This window comes from Schistosoma haematobium, chromosome 5 (genome assembly GCF_000699445.3).
Source record: "Schistosoma haematobium chromosome 5, whole genome shotgun sequence".
NCBI lineage: Eukaryota > Metazoa > Platyhelminthes > Trematoda > Strigeidida > Schistosomatidae > Schistosoma > Schistosoma haematobium.
Genome location: NC_067200.1, coordinates 11,712,031 through 11,730,058, shown reverse-complemented (window position 1 = coordinate 11,730,058; position 18,028 = coordinate 11,712,031). Strand labels below are relative to the sequence as shown.

The 18,028-nt window shown below is 34.1% G+C and overlaps 1 protein-coding gene across 2 annotated transcripts in view; it reads right to left on the bottom strand.

The window, feature by feature from the left end:
* Positions 1-15,434, bottom strand: part of MS3_00009155 (uncharacterized protein) — a 72,839-nt gene extending 57,405 nt beyond the window's left edge. Inside the window, exons 1-3 of one of the 2 annotated variants that reach the window (XM_051217488.1) lie at positions 14,767-15,434; positions 7,826-7,899; positions 3,969-4,200 (exon numbers count right to left, since the gene is read on the bottom strand). In XM_051217488.1, coding sequence (XP_051064900.1) covers positions 3,969-4,200; positions 7,826-7,899; positions 14,767-15,139 — 679 coding nt within the window. In that variant the 5' untranslated portion in view covers positions 15,140-15,434. Of the gene's footprint in view, positions 1-3,968; positions 4,201-7,825; positions 7,900-11,180; positions 13,154-14,766 lie in introns of those variants that run through there. The other variant, XM_051217489.1, reaches the window with a different exon arrangement.
* Positions 15,435-18,028: the final 2,594 nt, after the last annotated feature.

The following is an 18,028-nucleotide window of genomic DNA, read 5'->3' as shown; positions in this document are numbered from 1 at the left end:
CCCTATTGTAGCCTTCATTCATTACACTAGAATAATGATATGGTATTTCTATATTGATCAATGAAATTTCACTTGTATTGTTTACATTGGACAAAGCTTAATTAATCAACAACATACTTAATGTTTACTTAATAATAATAATAATAATAATAATAATATGAAGGCCTATAGTAATGTATTTATAATATAAACGTTTATAAAAAGGATTTTAAGTGAAAACCTTCAATTATTTACTTCATTCCATTTCAATATGAAAAACTAACTCTATACGAATAGGCTAATATGTGTTAATTGACTTGAATAGTTTCATTTAAGGTTAAATCTATTCTACTAATTTCAGTCAACTAGTAAGTAGTTCAAATGATTGAATAAAATATTGAATTGATTTATTAAAGATTTGGCCAATTTTCATCTCATTTAAAGTATATTATAAGTAAAGTTAAATGGTGGTCAGCGATGGAATCCAAGATGAGAACTTGTCAGCTCGATGTACAACTGACGAGTCCCATGTAGGATGAAACATGGGTCCTGGATTCCACTGCTAACCAATATCCATCTTTGCTTAAAATGCTTGTGAATTAGGGCATTATCGAGGTAATACTCATAGAATGTACATATACCAATAAGGGACTGATCGATTGTAGTTCTAAACAACAATGAAGAAATACAAGCAAGTAATATCAACTGAATTTAAAACTTCACCCCATTGCACAAGCAGGTGGCCATCAGCGCTTAGTAGCTGAATGGATGAAACGATGGCGTTTGAAGTGGACGGTATTAGGTCCGAGTCCCGGGATGAATATCAACTCTGGGCTGCAAGCACATCCAGCTGACGAGTCCCAAATTGGACGAAACACGCGTCCTAGATCCCACTGCTAGCCACCATCCATCTTTATTTATAAAGCTTGTGAATTAAGGCAATATCAAGGCAATACGCACAGAATGTACATATGTCAATAAGAGACTGATCAGTTGTAGTTCTAAACAACAATGGGAAGATATAAGTAAACAATATCAAGTATGGTGTTGTTTATGGCTAAATATTTTTATTATATGTAAAATAACATGATGAAGTTTGATGGAGTCTAATCTATGTCAGACGGAGATAGTTATTCATCTCAGATAATGAATGAAGGGTTAAGTAAGAACATAGATAAATTCAGCAAAGTCAGTTAGAAAGAAAAGAACGATTTGATTGAGATCATGAACCGACTGATTTTAGACCACCATTGAAAACCTGGGAGCGCTGAACGACCGTTTCGTCCTGCTGTGGCACTCCTCAGTCGTGCGTATTCACGATCCCGCGCGCGAACGCTTAACCCACTGGACCACTGAGCCGGTATCCAATGGATGTTAATGTCTAACCTCAACAAATCCACGAACAATTGTCATTTTAATCGTTTAAAGATGCCCATCATATTAAAAGACTAGTATTTGAACGACTAGTGAAATATTAACCCAGAGATCACGGAGGACAATACAAAAAAACACCGGAGAACTGCGATTAGTGTTTTCTACGCGCCCAATGGTGACTCCGAGGTTAAAAGATAAATTCTCTAGAATGACCACCTTATTTTGTATTTACTAGTTCGACTGCTCCTGTGGAGCGAGTTATATTAGTCGAAGTTCTAGGAATTTACATTTTCGTGCTCGTGAACACCTCCCAGCGTAGCTAAACAAAGGTTTGATGAAGAAAGTGAACAGCTCGATACTGGCCCATTTATTACAAACTGGTCATTGTGCCAGTATAAACAAATCATTTTCAATTATTTATAAGGTCAGTAATTTTTTACCAAAAATTTTGGAAGACTTAAAGTCCTTCAAACGGCTCAAGCAGTAGCCATCAGGATGAAGAAACCGGAGCTATGCGTACAAAAGAAATATCTTCAAACACTCTCCCTCTCCTGGCCAACAGCAAGGCCAATTAATCAATAGTAATCTTAGTTATTAAATGACCCAATTTGACCACGACCTTTCGTAGTCAATCGTAAGTGTCTCTGTTATCTTTATTCACAAATCTTTGTCTTACTATTATTATTATTACTATTACTATTGGTTAAATATCATTATTAATCTCCCCTATACATGTAGGTATCATTACCAAGGTTTGATTTGATAATTTCGAATAAATTGAGCATTGGGTTGATTGTTATAAATAAAAATATATTATTTTTATTTATCCCCTATACATGATTCATTCACTCCTCATTTATCCCTCCTTATTACGTCTTACTAATTTTTCCCACAATATAGCCTTCCACTAAACTTTTGACCAAATTGTAATTGCACTATTATTTCCCTCATCCTATCTAACCCATATTTAATTCTGATCATGGATCTTAAATTTCACTTAACATATACGCAGATTCAAGTTGACATTCTATCTGAGTCATATCAACATTAACAATTTTATTGTATTTTGATTGAGATCATGAACCGATTGATGTTAGACCACCGTTGCTCACTAGTGACTTGCTTCATGAGGGCATTCTCGGAGTTCTAGTGAGAAGCCGTGACCAGTGGAGCTAATCCGTGTCGGCTAGAGACAGGTATCTACCTCAGTACAATGGAAGATGGCCATGAAATTCCGTGAATTGGTTGATGTTAGACACTAACACCATTGGATGCCGGCTCAGTGGTCCATTAGCTTAAGCGTCTGCATTGGAAGCTGAAGGCCCTGGGTTCGAATTCCGCGGACGGGTTCGTGGATGCGCGGGGCTGAGGAGTCCCACAATGGGATGAAACGGCCGTCCAGTGCCTCCAGGTTTCCAGCGGTGGTCTATCATCAATCGGTTCATGATCTTAATCAAAAACTTAATAATCTCCACAACCCCTATACTGTTTATTGTATTTTGTTTAACAATCCTAAATTTTAATTTTCTAAACAAATTGTTAGTTACTATATGAATTAGTCCTAATTAAATGAGAAACCATTAACAAGAAATTAGATCTTTAAACTCCTTGTTTACTTAAGGTTTATTAGGGAAACACCTGAATTCTATTGAAAAAAAGATTAATAGTGAGACTGCAGCGAAGGAGAACACAGGTGAGGACAACGGAATTGTATTTAGCTTAAAATTACAGAGTTACTTGGTAAAATAGAAAAACCATATAGCAAATCGTTAATTTGCAAAATATTAATCCTTCATATCAACCTGGACTGTTCCTGTTGCAAACATTGTCTCACATTTCATTGTTCATGCGTTTTCTTACAAATTGTAATGTGTTCCTTCTCTTCATTTCTTGATCTTCTCCCATCTTCTGAAGCCAGACATTACGTGTTTAACTCGCGTCATATACTACTTATGTCAATGTAAGTAGCACACATCACAAAACTTTTATCATTTTATGATGTAATCAGTAGTCTGAGGTGTTGTAATATATAAATTCAACATAATAATAATTATTATTATTAATCATTGACCAATTTGTGTTAATATTGTTACGTTGTGACTCGAGAAAGTCATCAGAAAACTTGACTTATATCTCGTGTTATTTGGAAATTTTCGGAAAGACATACTTGTATTCTTGGGAGAGCTGATGCTTTCTAATGGATTTGAAACAGAGTTATCTAGCTTCTTAAACTTAATCCTTATTAGTAGGATTTTTGGACCTAATATGAACTTCTTTAAGAGTGGGAAGTTTATATGACTTGATTACTGAGTGGTAATCAATCAATCTTATATTTGTCTTGTTTTTTGGTATTGATTGAATTCTGTCGGTTGACGGTTCGAGTACCATACAGGAAGTACCAATTCACTTAAGAATTCAGGTAGGTTTTGCTTGTGAGTACCAGCTAGCACATCACCTAGATTTGTAATTACCTTTAAACTACCTCCAATCATCTATTATCAAAACATGATGAATATGACCAAACTCTCTTGTTTAATGGAGTGAAGTTCAATTTTTGGAGTCAGTCAATAAAAATTAATGTTTAGAAAAGAGAAAAAAAAGAAGAAGTAACTTACAACATTTTGGTATGTCACAATGTTGTATACCAGAAGAAACACCACGAACTTTAATTGGATAACACCATGGTTGGGATTTTACACCGCCTGGATTTCGACATGAACGAAAATTGTCAAGTTGATAATCGGAGGTGCTTAGTAATTTACTAGTTGTCTCATTATATTGTAGACGATATCGATAAATTGGTCCAATTTCTTTACGTGAATTACTAATTCTCCATTTTGCACAAGGCTAAAATGTAAACAGTATACAATATATATATATATATATATATATATATATATATATATATATATATATATATATATATATATCAAGTTGGATATGTTTAGAAAATAAATTCAAGTCTTGTCTGTGATATAATATCTTGGATTAAGTTGGGTTTTTCGGTGAGACTATAATTTATGGACGACCTTTAAGCGATGCTAGACGGACCTTGGGAGTGTCCACCTAATAACTAAGATCAAATGAAGGTTATAAACCAATGTGAGGAATTAGAATCATTATTTACAGTTGATGGTTAGGATTAACAATTAGATTTACAACAACATATATAAGCGAACAATATTGTTTTCGATTAGATCCTCATCAGGCTTTACTCTAATATACAGTAATATTTATATGCATATACGAAATAATTAAACCAATCAAGGTAGTTTATAAGTCAATGATAACAATGAAAACGATTACATAATAAGTAAAATGTGAAAAGTACAAATTGATGGTGTGACAACTGGGAACAAAACTAATTCAGTCACTGGAACCTCATAAACCTGAAAGAAAATTTCCTATGGACCCTGAGCGGTACGTTCATAATTTCTCTAGTGTTACGTTAGACGTATTGCAAGTAGAGGCATTGTCACTCGGCCCTAGGTTTTGCGACTATAGTAATAAAATAAACCAACTAGATACAGATGTACAGTTTGAAAATTTATTTACACAAACAACAGATTTGCTGCCTACTTCTCCTGATGAATTAACCAGGTTTAAGACCACGTTGGTAGACATCTGCCAACAATACAAAAATAGTAAATGTACGGTGAAAACTCCACTTACCAAACAGCACCGAGATGCTTTACATGTACTTAGAAACGACAATACTCTAATCATAAGCAAGCCGGACAAAGGAGGGGGGCTAGTTCTTATGAACAAAGCTGATTACATTCATAAAATGAACGTGATTTTGAATGATCCGACAAAATTTCAGAAACTCAACGACGTTAAGGACTTAAATATGAAGGCAGAAAAATTGCTGACTATCTCACTGAAGGAATTAGAAAATAAAGGTATTCTTACTCCTGACTTACATGACTCACTCAAGCCTACTGGATCGAACACATCGCGACTATATGGTTTACCTAAAGTTCACAAGACAGGTCTTCCTCTTCGCCCAGTTTTAGATATGTATAATTCACCTTATCATAAAACTGCAAAGTGGCTAGTTCGTATCCTAAACCCCTTACACAAACTAGTCGTCAATAGAAGCGTGAAAGACGTCTTCGATTTCATATCTAAAGTGGAACATATAAATTTAAATGGGAAACGAATGATATCTTTAGATGTTGCTTCCCTGTTCACCAATGTACCGTTAACAGAGACTATCGATTTTGTGTGCCAACAACTGCAGGAAAAACAAATCAATATTGGAATTCCTGGGGTTAGTCTTAAAGAATTACTTTTAAAATGCACAATGAATGTCCATTTTGTCTTTAATAACACATATTATAGACAAATAGATGGTATAGCGATGGGTTCGCCACTAGGTCCCATCCTTGCGGATTTTTTTCTTGCGAAACTAGAAAACGGACCTCTCAAGGAGGTTATCAATAAACTGGATTTCTACTGTCGTTACGTTGATGATACCTTCATCATTGCCGATCAGAACATTAGAAAAGAACAACTACTGGAACTATTTAATAACAAACATCCTGCTATTAAATTTACATGTGAGGAGGAAATAGATAACAAACTAAATTTTATGGACGTTTTGTTAAGTAGAAAAGAAAATGGTTCTATCAGCAGGGGTGTGTATAGAAAAAGTTCTTCGCCAAGCCAATACACACATTTTTTAAGCTTTGTGCCTCTTCATTATAAGAGAAACTTAGTCAAATGTCTTGCAAATAGAGTTCTTAAGATATGCTCAGTCGACACTATTGATAGAGAATTACAACACATTCATAATATTTTGATTGAATTGGGATATCCACTGGGTTTCCTGAAGCACTGCTGAGGAGTTCCATACTAGGACGAAACGGCCGTCCACTGCTTCCAGGTTTTCCATGATGGTCTAGCTTCATTTGACTCATGATTTCAATCAGTGAAATTGCCAAAATATTTAAAAATAATATTAGCCAGCAACAAAATTTCACACAGATAATCGATTAGATTCAGATGAAAATTATTGATATGGGTAAACTGTAGTTTGAATTGATCTAAGGTTACAGCATATCAAGATGATTATTATTGAGGCTATAGATTTCCGAATGAAATTATCGTATAGTATACATATATAGTGTCATTAACAAATAAGAAATCTCTCAATGCCTATTTAATTTCAAATGAATTTTTAAAGATTCATAGTTTATATCATGAAATTAACTAATGGTGCTAACTCCCTGGTCTAAAGAATAAACTGTTATCATGAACGCTTATGGTTCAGAGCTAGATTGTTGGAGTGATCATAATTGTGAACATGGGAAAATATTCAAAGTTTGCGTTTCGCTAAATGAAAGCGAGATTGATTGTGGGTGTGTGCGTGTGTGTATTATTTGTAATATTATTCAAATCAATTGAGTGAGTCGATGCGTACGAATCACGTTTTTCAGTGAACGAGATGAACTCCTAACTGGATATTAAAATGCTGTTTGTTAAACACAAATGTAAAGAATTCAGTGTTTTATGGAGTTGAATTAAGCCAATTCGAGTAGACATCTTTCAATTATTATTTTGTTGTTTAAATTTGACCCATCTAGGTTGGGTTAATGAAGTTGAATAATAAAACAAGCTGTTAATTGAAATTAATGTCTCAGAGATATATTTATTAAACCAAACTTGGTTGTTTAAAAATTATTGATTAGTGGGTAGTGACCATTGTCATGTATGTCAAGTCCTTTCTCGTTCCAATGTGGTTACTAGTTTAATTGACTCGATATCGCATGCACTATGTTGAGATGTGAGGTGATGTTTGGAGATAGCTGACTGAAAACCCTGAATTTAGGTTTTCATACTATATGGCACTCGTCAGCAAAGTATACCTGTGATCTTGAGGAAACTGATTCTCCCTGTTGAATTTAATCTCGTAAAACTCAACTTCACAGTCAATCGAATTACCAATGAGTCGTGAAATAGGTCACTACTTAATGATCAATCGATTGTAAGTAGGTCTTAGTCCTATAGGATAGCGAAAATTCCAAGATTGTTCAGAATCTAATTCAAAGTCATTCATAGAATGTTGTTAAATTGTTACAGATATTCGTATATTTCTGGATTTTATTAGTTCTCTGTTATCTGTTTAATATAACCTTTAGTATTTCATTATTTGGACGCATAGCATTCTAAGTTTTGCACTAAATACAGACTTTATTTAATTAGATATCCACTGAAAACCAGGAGCCATAGAGTACCGGATTTTTTATTCTAGCATATAACTCCTAACTATTGAACATCGACAACTCCACCATAGATCTGACCTAAAACCTTCAGCTCTCGTAACTAATGTTTTAAATCCAGATCACTGGTTGATACTTATTTGCAATAAAAACCTAACTCGAATATTATAAAATGTCAAATATCCAATGTTATTATCCTTTAGTAACCCCAAAAACAAATGTCATATGAAATATCATTTTCAACTTACTTGTCCATCAGATGTTTGATCTTGATCTCCATTATAATCTGCTCCATTCCCTTCATAACAACCAATATGTTCAGCTAAAATTGAATAAGGGAACAAAATCAATAAACTGATATTTCTCACCAGCATTAACATATAAGAGTATAATAGTTAGTCTATGTATTTTGTTGAAAAAACAACTCAATAATTCAAGTGTGATACAAATATCACTCCTGCTGTAAGCCATGAAGGTCCTAAGTTCGATCCTTGATAAGATCTTGAGAGGATAATGTAGCTGATTCTCATGAAAGGACGAAATAGACAAATGACTGGTTCCTGCTTTTTAATGATTGTCTAACTAAATCGACTCAGTGATTTGATTCATGAAATCTACTTATTTGATGGTACAAATCTTGTTTGATTCTTGCAGATATATCTAACGACTGATCAACTAATTGGTTAATTGATTTAATTCTTCAATGAAAATAAGGCGAGGATTTATTGCTGTATGATGGCCTGGTATTCATAATTTGATGGTTGAGCGGTCGGACATATCACCAGGAAGAATAGACATAAAGTTTTGCTTCAATTAATCCCAATTCATCACAGTATAATCTATTGATAGGCGAGTTTATCGCATTTTCGTCAGAATAAATTTGCATTGATAAATATACCAAAAATGAATACGTAAAAGTACTTTTATCCAACAAAAAAGGCTAATGGAAACTGGATTGAGATATCATATTACTATAGTCGATTATTTCATTGACTGTTAGTCTGAGCTGTACGTAAATGTTTAGACCTACTGTTTGGTACCTTTTAGATAATCATAATAAATTATTAAAAACTTTGGAATGACGTTAAAATTAATCGTCTTATTGTAGATCCTTTTATTGTATGTACTGTCACATAATTCCTATTATTTGCCCCCGGAAACCTTCGAGGGTTACTGCAGGTCCCAAACCGAGATAAAGGAGGAGGGTTGGTCATGAAGTTACCTAACCCATCTCTTAAAAAGGTCTGCTAAAAACACTAAGCGGAGAAATCTTCCTAACAACTTAAACTTTGCCTCGGGAGTTGAACGGTCTTTACTTAGAAGAGTCATGAAGCCCCATGATAAAAGGTGAGATTATTCAAAAATCATGAGGCTGATGCCCGTTGTGACAACCAGAGCAACAATTAGATACATGGAATGTCTGGACAATGTGTGAGATCAGAAAGGTCATTCGATTGTTGGTGGTAATGAAAGAATACAGCCTGATCGCGCTTGAAATTAGTGAAACCCGTTGAACACGAGCTGGACAGAAAAAACTAGCTTTGGTAGGGATTATTCTGTTTTTCGGTCGCAAAGAAGGAAATCCCTCATACATACAAGACATTTCCCTGATGCTGTCAAAACGAATACTGAAAGCGCCTACAGGATAGAAAAAGCTTGGTCCTAGGGTCATCAAAGCATCCGTCAAAAAAGAAGGAAGGAGTTGTATCGAACGTAATAGACTACTGGTTAAAAATTCGTTCAACGTATAGACCAGCAGCCTTATAAAAGCCTAATACAGAACTATCATTCAAGATCAAAATCAGAGTTTTAACACCAACGTCAAAATGTTTCTTTTGTAAGGATCTGAAATTTGGAGGACTTCTATAGCTAACACGAAAAAAAATACAGGTATTTATAAACAGTTATCTACATAAGGTACTCAATGTCTGTTAACCGGATACCATCAACAACAAACTACTGTGGCAGAGAACAGACCAGTTTCCAACTGAAGAGTAAATTATGAATAGACTTTGAAGGTGGATAGGATGCACGTTGCGGAAATCGTCAAATTACATTACGATACAAGCACTAACTTGGAATCGGTGGTGGTAGACAACGAAAGAATGAATATCAATTGGAAACAACTGAAAAGGAGAGCTTAGATCAGAGTTGCCTGGAGATCCCTCGTCGATGGTTTATGCACCATGAGGAGTCCCAGACTTTAGTAAGTGACTGAGCCCTAATGCACTATTGTAAAGTGTGGCAACTTGGGCAGATGAAGATAGATGCCAATGGCTATATTGTATATCACTGACTGATGATGAACTTCATGGCTGAAAATCAGTTAAGTTTTTTATTCTAACCTGACCAGCAATGTTACGTTTACATTTTAAAACAATGGATCAGCCAAAAATCGGCCAGATGGTAGGTTCATGTGACTGACCAAAATGTGGCCCACTTTTCTAAGGAAGGAAATACATTATTGACTGGGAAATATATATATATATATATATATGAATGGATATAGAGTTACTTCGGGATCCGATTGACCAATAAAACTATCTTTTCATTCTTATTCTTTTTACCAAGTATCTTGTTTAGGCTCAAGAATAGTAAGCTTGTTTATCAGCACAACAAAACACATGTTTTTATTTGGCTTCAAATGTAACCTGTTATTTCTTTTCATTTGAAGAGTAAATATATAATTAACAATAAAGAACATGGTTTGATTGTCTTTTATTTCTCAATGAGCCAACGCTTTTATTCCTTAAATATCATCTTCAACAATTCAGAATGTCCCTCGTGATATTCATGAAACTGACGTAACTTGAATATAAGCCCTATAGACTAGGGATTAACAAATAAACCGTTATGGATAATCAGATATAACTCATCAAATGTGATAATGCTATTGTTGAGTTGATCACTCAGAAATGAAGGAGATATTAAGCAGCTTTTTTAACTCTGACTTAGAAGATGTTTTAAACTTATTGTGTAATAAAGCCTATGTTTGATAACAATTTTAATTAAGGAAATAATAGATCACATAGAATTACTCTTTTAATTGATACGTACTTAGTAACCAATACGATATTTTCAGGGATCATAAACTGATTTAAGTAAGACAACCATTGGAAAGCCGAAAGCATCCCTAGAACGAAATAGATGTTCAGTGCTTCAAGGCTTTCAATGGTTGTTTAGATTCATTCCGTTAGATGATAATAAAAATAACTACTAGGCATAATTTATAAATTTAGACTGTAATTGATTGGCAGTTTAGGTGTTGTGGAGATTGTTAAGTTTTTGATTGAAATCATGAGTCAATTGAAGCTAGACCACCATGGAAAACCTGTAAGCACTGGACGGCCGTTTCGTCCTAGTATGGGACTCCTCAGCAGTGCGCATCCACCATCCCGCACTGCTGAGGAGTCCCATACTAGGACGAAACGGCCGTCCAGTGCTTCCAGGTTTTCTATGATTGATTGGCTTGAGTAACTCATAATATTTTGCCTTGAACGTTTAAACCTATTCCGGAATCCATGAATTTATAGGTAATACTAATTAACACTATACTATAACATTAAAGTAACACTTAGAAATAGATATAATTGTTCGAAGTTAAGCGATATATGTCGAACATGATCTGTACAAGTTGTAGATAATGTTAGTAGGTACATGGGACGTTCGGACAATGTGAGTGACCGGGAGGACCAGTCAAATAGTTACGAAAGTGAGGAGATGCAACTTGACGGTGCTTGGAATAAGTGAAATACTTTGCATCCAAGCTGAACAGAAAAGGATATATTCTGGAAAGATGCTGCTGTACTCTGGTCGCGAAGAAGAAAGTGCTTCACACATTCAAGAAGTTGCTCTGAATCTGTCTAAAGAAGCATATAATGCATTCATACGATGGGAATCTCACAGATACAGGATCATCAAGGTATCCTTCAAAACAAAAAAGGAGGGGAACACAATGAATATTATACAGTGTTATGCATCCACCAATGATAGCAATAAAGACGATAAAGATCAGTTTTACGAGTGGCTGCAGTCAACCATAACTATTGTGCTAAGAGAACTAAACGCCAAAGTCGGAATGGAAAACACCGGATATGAAGATATCATGGGATGACATGAACTGGAAGAAAGGAACGAAAATAACGAGAGATTTGCAAATCTATGTCCATTCAACAAAATGGTTATAGGCGGTACAATATTCCCACGCAAACGCATACACAAAGCTACATGAATCTCATCAGACCACTCTACAGAGAACCAGATCGATCATATTTGCAATTGAAGAAGAGATTCGGAATAGACGTTGAGAGTGGATAGGACGAACCTGTAAGCACTGGACGGCCGTTTTATCCTACTGTGGGACTCCTCAGCAGTGCAAATTCACGATCCCCCACAAGTAATTCGAAATTAGGACCTTCGGTCTTGCGCCAGCACTCGACCTCTAGACCACTGGGTTGGCATTCAGTCGTTTAACTTCAATTAATCAACGAGTTTGTGCGACCATCTTCCATTGTCTTTGGTGGGTACCTATCCCATACTTGGACGAAACAGCCGTCCACTGCTTCAGGGTTTTCAACGATGGTCTAACATTAATCAATCAAAAGGTACTTTTTTGGAAATGTATGGTTTTCATTCCTTACCCTATCAGTCTGTACATTATTGATTCATACATAGAGAATGTTTTTCTAATGTGTGACTTACTTAAATGTATCAAATTTCTAAGATTTTTATGAGTTTCCTAATCTATTTTGGTCAATGACTTTTCTACTGGTATTGATTGAGGGCAGTCCTATATGACAGATCGTTAATTCCCAGTTGTTAAGTTAGGAAAACTGTCAATTTTTGACGACTTTAAATGAAAACCTTTTAGAACCTCATTCATAGTCCTACCCACATTATCAATATTGACTTTTTATAATTGCTTTAAGGATTCAACTGAGTATACCAGTTCATCATTGACCGGTACTCAGTGTCATTTACAATATTCTTCTGATGATTAACTGACTTTTATTGATGTCTAAAATGTAGATATTAGGCCATTATTAAGCTCTAGTTATTCGACTAGAAGGTGCTGGGTCAAATACTTGATGAAATAGTAACTTTCCACCGTTAATTTGTCCCATACTGGGAAGTTACAACTGTCCATCGCTTCCTGATTTTCGGCGAGTGTCGAAATAAAATTAATTTCAATTCAGTCATAAATTCAAAAACGGAGAAAAATGAAATTTAACATCATTTATAAATAAATTGACACTACATGTGATATCGTTTCATAAAGGTTAACATTCTAAATTAAGCAAATTCCTTTCAACATCAGTAATATGTTTCTAGGTAGATGTTTCGAATTCCTGGTTGGAGTTAAACATTAATACAGTTGGATGCCGACCGGCTCAGTGGTCTAGAGGTTGAGCGTTTGCGCGCGAAACCGATAGGTCCTGGGTTCGAATCATAAGTTGTAAAATCATGGATGTGCATTGCTGAGGAGTCCCATACTAAGATGAAAAGGCCATCTAGTACTTCCAGGTTTCCCATGACGACCGAGCTTCAATTGACTCATGAATTCAACTATGAAATTCCTAGAATGTTTGTGAATTATTGAGTTCAAACTTAGTTACAAATATGAAGGATAATTGTATTTTATTTCATAAATTTAGTAAATGATCAAAGTAAGAATTAGTCAATATTATGTATACATAGTTCTTGAAGATCTTCAAAATTTCACTGATTACTCAAAAACATTCTATTCAGATTTTGAGATTTCCTACTTTATTTATCTACAGCTCATGTTTGTCTAGTATAGAAATACATAGTCATGGACTGATCTTATTTAGGATCTCATTAAAAGGCAGACGGCATTAGATAGTTGTTTCGTTCAAGTATGAAGATCTTCAGCAGTAGATACAATTGTTACAAATTCCATTAGATGATCATCTTACTATAAATCTTAAATTAATTGAAGCTAAAAATATATGTCATTGAACAAATAACCTAGTAATTTTAATAGTTCAACAATTGATGTGAGATCTTTGTGTCGTGACCAGTTTTAAAAATGGATTATACGGAGAGACTATAATTTATAGACAAACCAATCCCGTATAAGATATCAGGTCTCGGATTTTGGCGCGAAATTCACTCATTCATTTGGCTAAATAGAGTTTTGACATTATAGCTTTTTGTGGGGCCCGTTATTTAATCGTCATTTAGATCGGACGATGTTGTCGAAAGGGCTCTCCATTTTAGTGGTCCAGAATCTGACACCAAGTAGATCGCATGAATGATTGTTATTGGTTTGTATATGTCGCCTATCCTCGTATGTCTTTATCGACTTAATCCACGTTCAGTGTATAACGGAATTAAATAAGTCAAATAGCGAGAATGGACCTTTGAATACAAATGTTTTTTATACGAAGCGAATGGAATAGGACGAAATAGAACGACGCGCAGTGGAGATGGCGGGTAAGCCAATTCCATTTAGTCAAGCGTTAATCAATATTTATAGTCACACAAAAATAAGTTACAGATATATGATGAATAGGATAAGATGTGTACACACATATATGCGCTCATATAAAAACAATGAAGATCGAAAAGCGGATAATTAACAAGGTCAAAATATGACTCAAGTAGAATGAATAGAATGGGCTGTCTGAAAGCTAGAATAAGGTATATGGGCTTAACACTACAAGCTTATGTCAATTTGTGATGAAAACCGTAAATCTAATTCCTAACCCTTAACCATCAACTGCAAATCATAATTTCAATTTATAACCCTCATTTGATCCTAGTTATTCGGTGGACACTCTCAAGGTCACTTTAGTGTCTCTCAAATGTCGTCCATAAATTATAGTCTCACTACGATAGTTATTTGAACATTTACATTAACGACTATCTCAGGGAAAAAATACATCGAGATGAATGTCAAATTTAATAGCTACCTAGTTGATGAAATCCTATATCCCCCCCCCTAAAATAAAGAACTTCCATTGATAAACATGAACATTTGAACTGTTGAATTCAAACATTTCAAAAATGGGTTAGCAAAAGCTTCATATTGTCGACATTATTATATATACAGAAATATGGTTCCATATATTCATAATACTAAGGAAACTTATCAGCATAAACATAGAGATCTATATATTTTTTTATTTATTTTAAAAGAAAAACAAAAGTATAACAAATCACTAACCACATCTTGGTACATCACAATATTTAAATCTTCCTATACCAACAACACACCATGGACCAGAAGAATCATTTCCTGGATTACGACAATAATTTTTATGTTTTCTAGCTTCATCATCAGACCAATATGGTTTATAAAATGATTTATGATCTATCCAATCTAAACATTCTGTTCCATCAAATGCTATATTCACTTTGCCACGATAATTCCCAGAACGACATTTCATTGGATCATATATATTTAATTCATTTAATTCTGTTCTATCAATTGTTTGAATGAATTTAATACATAAAAAGCAATACAGAATAATGAACAATGAATAAAAGCAATTGTAATAATAATAATAATAATAATGATAATGATAATGACTAGTCATTCTGTGATCGGGAAACTTTAAAGGAGCGATAAGTAGTTCCTCGTGTTTCTTGGATATATATATGCAATGGTATGCGAATATTTATGTGTATACACTTACCACAAAGATGATAGATGCTTGATGAATTCACCCTATTTGAAAAGTTTACAATTCTATATGAGCACACACATTTATTTGTATACATATGTGTATAGGTATATAGATATTAAATATATTTATCTCTCAAGGTTCATTATGATTCCAAGTGAATAATTGAATGTTCAAGTGGTACATCCGGTTTTCATTTGAAATGGTGAAGTATAGATATGTTTGTACAAACAAGTTTGTAAACACAGTGTATATATATATATATATATATATATATATATATATATATGGATTGACAGTGGAAGTATGGTTTGGGCCTATTAATTATCACTATTATTACTACTACTTAAATGACTGTCAGAAGTAGTAAAATACATATAATCTATAATTTAGTGCAATTTTTATGATCAAATTGTGTAATTTATAAATAAATTACTTTTTATATATTTATTATTAAATGATTGGCAGACATTCAATTATAGTCTATTGTCTATGCCAAAATCACATGAATTCAGTAATATATTTATGTATAAATCTATAAATGAAATTGTGGATAGAATGTATTTCTTTTGTCAGACAAATTAATATTTTATGTTAATAGTTGAATTTATGAGTCAATTGAAACTAGACCACCATGGAGAACCTGGAAGCATTGGACGACTTTTTCATCCCAGTATAGGACTTCTCATTAGTGTACATTCACAATCTTGACCTGTAAGATCCAAACCCAGGATCTATTGTTCACTTGATATTGTTTGGCTTGTATCTTTCCATTGAGGTTTAAGACTGCGATTGATCAATCTGTTATTGTTATATGTGCATACTGTGCGTATGCCTCGATATCGCCTTAATTCACAAGCTTTTTGTAAGCAATAATGGATAGTGGACAGCAGTGGAATCCAGGAGGCGCGTTTCGTCCTATTGGGCCCCATCAGCTGAATGTCCCTTCAACTATCGGTTTCGCAGTAATGTTTAACCTCTAGACCACTGAGCCAGCCAGTATCCAACGGCCGTCCAGTACTTCCAGGCTTTTTATGGTGGTCTAACTTCAATTGACTTATGAATTCAATTATTAAATTGTTATAATATCCACAAAACCCTTCTCCGATTATCATATTTTAATGTCTGTTCATTTAAAAGACCAGGTAGTTTTTAATGCTTTTGTTGATATTGATGGATTTTTTGTGTTCTCTGAGTTGAATATTTTGATTTTTGGAGCTTTCAACGTTCTTATAGATGACATCATTAGCTCAAACTTCAGGTAGATGTAAAATGTTCTCCACATATATATATATGGCTTATAGCTTATCCTGTAGACCTCTATATTGATTAGTTATTGTTGATCATAAACCTGTTATTGTTTACTTCTTTTTTTGGTTTTTATCTCATTACTTTGATTATTTTTTGAGGGGGGAGGGGGTGATAATTTAACAGTAAAAAAATGTGAAAATATTGTTATTGTATTCACTTTTGAACATATTTACTAAGTGTTGCAGTAATTTTGTAGATAAAAGGGGGTATATTATATAGGACAGTGAGATTTTGACTAGATTGTCCTTGAATATCCTTTTGTAAATCCTTCAAATTGTATACTTGGTTTTCATTATAAGTGACAACTTCAACCTTACCTATATTATCTGATAAATGATTGCGAATTAATTTCACCATCGACTAGATGTGTTATTGTGGTGTTTGACTGAACTAATGATTCATTTGTACTTCTTGAATGCTTGATTCCGAACTCCAAATACAGTAATCCGTTCGTGCTTATCTAGTACTTCTTGATCCAATTGCGTTATTTCTGTGATTCTTAGTTTATACTATAATTCAAATACTTTTAATCATCACATTGGCGTCGCGATTGAGCCTATAATGGAAGTGTTGGATGTACATTCAGATTTTTATGCTTTTGAGGATTACTTTGAAAGGTTCGAAATTTGGGCTATGACTAAGGAAGATGATGAGGATGTTAATATTGTGGCACATTTTCTCACGTTCATCGGAAAAGAAGCATATAGCTTATTAAAAACTCTGGCTTTACCGGAAAAGCCCATTTCGCTTCCTTATACAGCTCTCAATGATCTACTGCTAGACTATGTTAAGTATACAAATTTCGAATGTGGTAAAGGAGGAAGATTTCGTAAAATGATTCATGAGGATATAAAAAATTCCACTACATTACGTCACCCCAACCCAGTTCATACTCAAAGTTATGCAGATAATTCATTGAGGAGTTGCGATGCAGTTCACGAAGATGGGCATAAGTTTGGTCAATGTTTGTCCTGTGGCAAGTTTCACTCTTTTAATTCATGTAAATTTCGTGATTCTAAATGCTTTAAATGTGGTGATGTTGGACATATTCAGTCAGTTTGTAATACTACTGTTCATCTTGCTGCAACTAATATTAAGTCTTGTAATCCTGATTCTATTAAGTTGAGTATTTATAATGATCACTTATCTTTATCAACGATTTCAAAAAACAGTGTAGAGTCACATAGCATTTCGGAGTTAAATGAAACTCAGAATTCCTGTGAGACAACAGATTCTAATCAATCAACTTATCAGATTTCTCATGTTATTGTACCAAATATGGTTTTTCCTAATGACTCACTTATTTCTGACGAAATTCCTTGCAAATCTGAGGAAAATATGTTGAATGAACCTAGTCATGATCGAAAACCTGATGTAGTTTTGATAGATGCTGATTTTTCTAATGATCTTTTACTCTGCAATGACATTCTTAATAAATGCGAGTAAACTATTTTAGAAGAATCAAATCTTGATGTTCTATTAAATACTATT